Source organism: Arachis duranensis, chromosome 1, assembly GCF_000817695.3.
Source record: "Arachis duranensis cultivar V14167 chromosome 1, aradu.V14167.gnm2.J7QH, whole genome shotgun sequence".
Taxonomy (NCBI): domain Eukaryota; kingdom Viridiplantae; phylum Streptophyta; class Magnoliopsida; order Fabales; family Fabaceae; genus Arachis; species Arachis duranensis.
The window spans coordinates 95095037-95098636 of NC_029772.3; the positions used below are offsets into that span (position 1 = coordinate 95095037).

The 3600-nt window shown below is 35.4% G+C and overlaps 1 protein-coding gene across 1 annotated transcript; it reads right to left on the reverse strand.

The window, feature by feature from the left end:
• Positions 1 to 1323: 1323 nt before the first annotated feature.
• LOC110276416 (putative F-box protein At3g25460) lies at positions 1324 to 2469 on the reverse strand. Its single transcript, XM_021133252.1, has one exon. It carries the CDS (start codon positions 2467 to 2469, stop codon positions 1324 to 1326), a length of 1146 nt encoding a protein of 381 aa, XP_020988911.1.
• Positions 2470 to 3600: the final 1131 nt, after the last annotated feature.

Sequence of the window (3600 nt, forward strand, 5' to 3'; positions counted from 1 at the left end):
TAGGCCTTGGTTCCTTATCACTCGTTAATCTGTATGGTTATACCTTCAAGTCATGAAAAAATTATTTTATTAGGTGTAAAAGTAAAAGAATAATGTAATGAAAATTCGGAGGACATAGGTCATACCTTCAAGTCATGAAAAAATTATTTTATTAGGTGTAAAAGTAAAAGAATAATGTAATGAAAATTCGGAGGACATAGGTCAAAGTATGCAGTGCAGCCATAAAGGCAAGGTCTAGAGGGCCATGAGAAACTAATAATAATAAGGGATGCAAATATTTATATGTTGTTTATCAGTAAACTATAAGAACAACAATATGTGCAACTAAAGTGATGTAAACCAAATACAAAAGGAATGTAATTTTTCTAATTTAAACCCAACTTTGCTTCTTTAGGCATAACAGATACGTGTAGTTATATATATATTTCTCATGCATTTGGTAAATAACAGTAGTTGAGAATAAACTTGATATTTACTCAAGCTCTATATGCACAAAAAATCTATTCATTGGTATCCTTTGGTTTTAAATTGAGCCTAAATTCAAATGTCACACTTGTGCTATTCTAATTATCTATCTATTTAATGAACTGAATATTATATTATAATTTTTATTCCTACAACTTCACGCTAAATTTTTATTCATAGGATTAAAAGTTGAAAATTATATTTTCCCAGCAAAATTGAATTATAAGTTGGAGTGATGTGGTCATGGCTAATCTCTATAAGCTGAAGAATCAAGTATATTATGCAGGCATAAAGACAACGTGTACAGGACAGTAAGCTAACAACTTATGCAGAGTTAATATCCCCTGAACTTTATTTGTACCTTTTTAGCAAATGGAGCACTATATGATCACGGGCTAAAAGCATGGATTTAATTTATATTAGGATTGTAAAAATTCTTGTATTGCTTCCTTGATTATGATGGAGTATAACAAAATTGACCTCAACCAAAGATCATTCATACAGAAAAAAAAGAAAATCATGATACATAGGTTGACGTTGCAAACACGATATCCATTATATAAGTTATAACATCCAAAGCAGAAAAGTACATAATATTCTAGTAGATGTGACCTACCAAAGATGCATTACCTAAATACAGCATAATCAGATTTAACATAAATTTTTTTCCACCAAAGATAACGACATAGAAATTGGAATTAATCACTAATAGCAGACTCCAAAGCTAGGATACAAAACATGCACCAAACTTAACCTTAAAACTAAGTTGATTACAAATACCAGAGGTAATCCAGACTAATCATACTATGTGGCTCCTTATAACCTTCATCAAACTTAATTCACTCTCAGATCTCGACTTCAAACCGGGTATAACGTCTCATAATACACATGCAGTGACCTAATCCTTACGTTATCTTCATACTCTACCCAATGAAGAGTCCTCCTAGTCTTTTCCATGGGAGTGTATCGACATATGTGAAAGTGTGAAACGTGTGAATCATCGACGCCATCTTCTTCAAAATGCCTCTCCTTTATTTCTATTATATCTTCATCAACAAAGATGGCAGGAGTAAAGAGAGGGGCAACGCCATTGTACATGAACAACCTTGTCCATGCTGGCTCCTCCTCAGTAACAGCAACATGCCAAATAGAGGTGCTGAATACTTCCTCGTCATGAGTAGATGAGGCAAGGCAAACCTTTTGGTTCAGGAGCATGAGCATGTAGCAATGAGCCAAAGCCTGCCGAGGAATGAAAATTTGCTGAAAAGTGTTAGATAATAAGGAGAAGCATACAATATATGGGGATCTTCTTTCATCATCGTCAACTGAGCATGTTAACCAATAAATTGATCCACCAAGTGTAACATACGTAGCATCTAAGGTTACAACATATGGTGGACATGTTATGATCACATTCCAGTTTCTTCTGAAACTTGTATAAATTGAAAGTGAGCTTGAAGGACTTTCTGATGTTTGTTTGAAAATATAAAGGATGGCATAATCCAGAGTGGATGGAAAGTACACCAAAGCATATAAATACACCAAGTCAGGCTGAAAAATATAAACAGGATCCTGGATAATTTTTGATTTTCGGCTAACAGGATTCCAAGATAGCAAGTAAGACTTCTTGCCCATTGAACTGTATCTTATGCAGAGGATCCCATTTTCAACGCCAATAATGTGGAACCATCCTTCATATGTCAGCAAAAAAGGAAAGTGAAATGGCATAGTGTAACCACTCGAAGCATCCATCCTCATAACCCAATCTACAGAGTTCATCAGAGAGGATGGATAGCAAAAATGCATCAGGAGTGAGCAGCCATGATGTTTCCACCTTTGAGCAAGTGTTGTCTGGAAGTCATAGCTGCTTAGTTTGACTCTCCAAGAGCGACAGGTGCTGCGAGCATTCAAAATGGTTGAAGCATCAGCACGGTGGAAAATGTCAAGCATAAGCTCGTCCGGGAGCTCGGGCAGGGGAATGGAAATAGGAGGAACATCACTCATTGTGTCTAAGATGCGAGGATTGCAGAAGTAAGAGATCAGGGAGGGGAAAGATATGCAGGTTAGGAAAATGTGTTTTCTCAGTGTATGACTTGTGTTTATATGCTCCGAGTATTCCTCATCATTTATAGAGGAGTTCATAGGAGTATATAATTAATGCCAAAATTACTTTACTATTTTTTATTTATATTTAGGCATCCTTAATAAATAGTACTTGAAGGAGAACTATATTGCTTAGTCCTTTATGGGTAATGTTCAAGGTTGACAAATTCAGAAGATCTCACAGTTTAAAGGGGAACAACTTCGATGGATACAAAAGTATGTGCTGCTGAAGCTGACCTCGAGGCTCGCAATGAGAAAATCCCTGGAGAGTAATTAAAGGTCAAGTAGATACAATAGGAAGAAGCTCATATGTCAGCATATGCAAAGCATGTCACAGTAAAATTAAAGCAAGTATTAAATCAAGCAACAAAGCAGGAGAACATAATCCTGCAGAAGATTCACTATTAATGCTGACTTGACTAATAAATCAAGTTTACTCAGCTGCGTGTATTCTCCATTCTAACCCCATGCTACATTTGTTTATCTAATAAAATCTCCCATTTTGGAATGAGTTAAGTCTGGATTTTAAAGTAATTTGCCCTTGCCATTTGCTTCATTTAATAAAACAAAGCAAGCCCCCAAGTTGTAATGCGACGGCAGGCAGCCAAATTTAATTGTCGAAAAGACTTGCTAGAAATGACAATAGATAATGATCATGATTTTTCCAAATCTGATTGCAGGATATTCACATCATTATCTCTGCCATTACATTGGCATAAAGGAAGCAAACAGAATGGGATCCAATATGGCAGTGGCGTTACTTCTTCTTCCCATTCCAAGTGCATTTTGATTGAGTTGCTTTAGTGATTGATTGAGCTAGCATGCGGCAAAATGCAACTCGGCTAGCTTTGCAAGGTATTAAATTGAAATTAAAATTTAAACCTCATTGATGAAATGTATTGTAAAATCTTGGAAATTTCGGTTACACATGCAAACCTAAATTATGATACATGCCACTAATTATTTTAATGAGGATGCTGTGTTCTGTAACTTGTTATTCCTAAAAGAAAAGTGCAGTTTTATACTTGTATA

What these genes read in the sequence shown, in the direction of transcription:
- LOC110276416 (XM_021133252.1), bottom strand. Translation starts at nt 2,469, where the DNA reads ATGAGTGATGTTCCTCCTATTTCCATTCCCCTGCCCGAGCTCCCGGAC.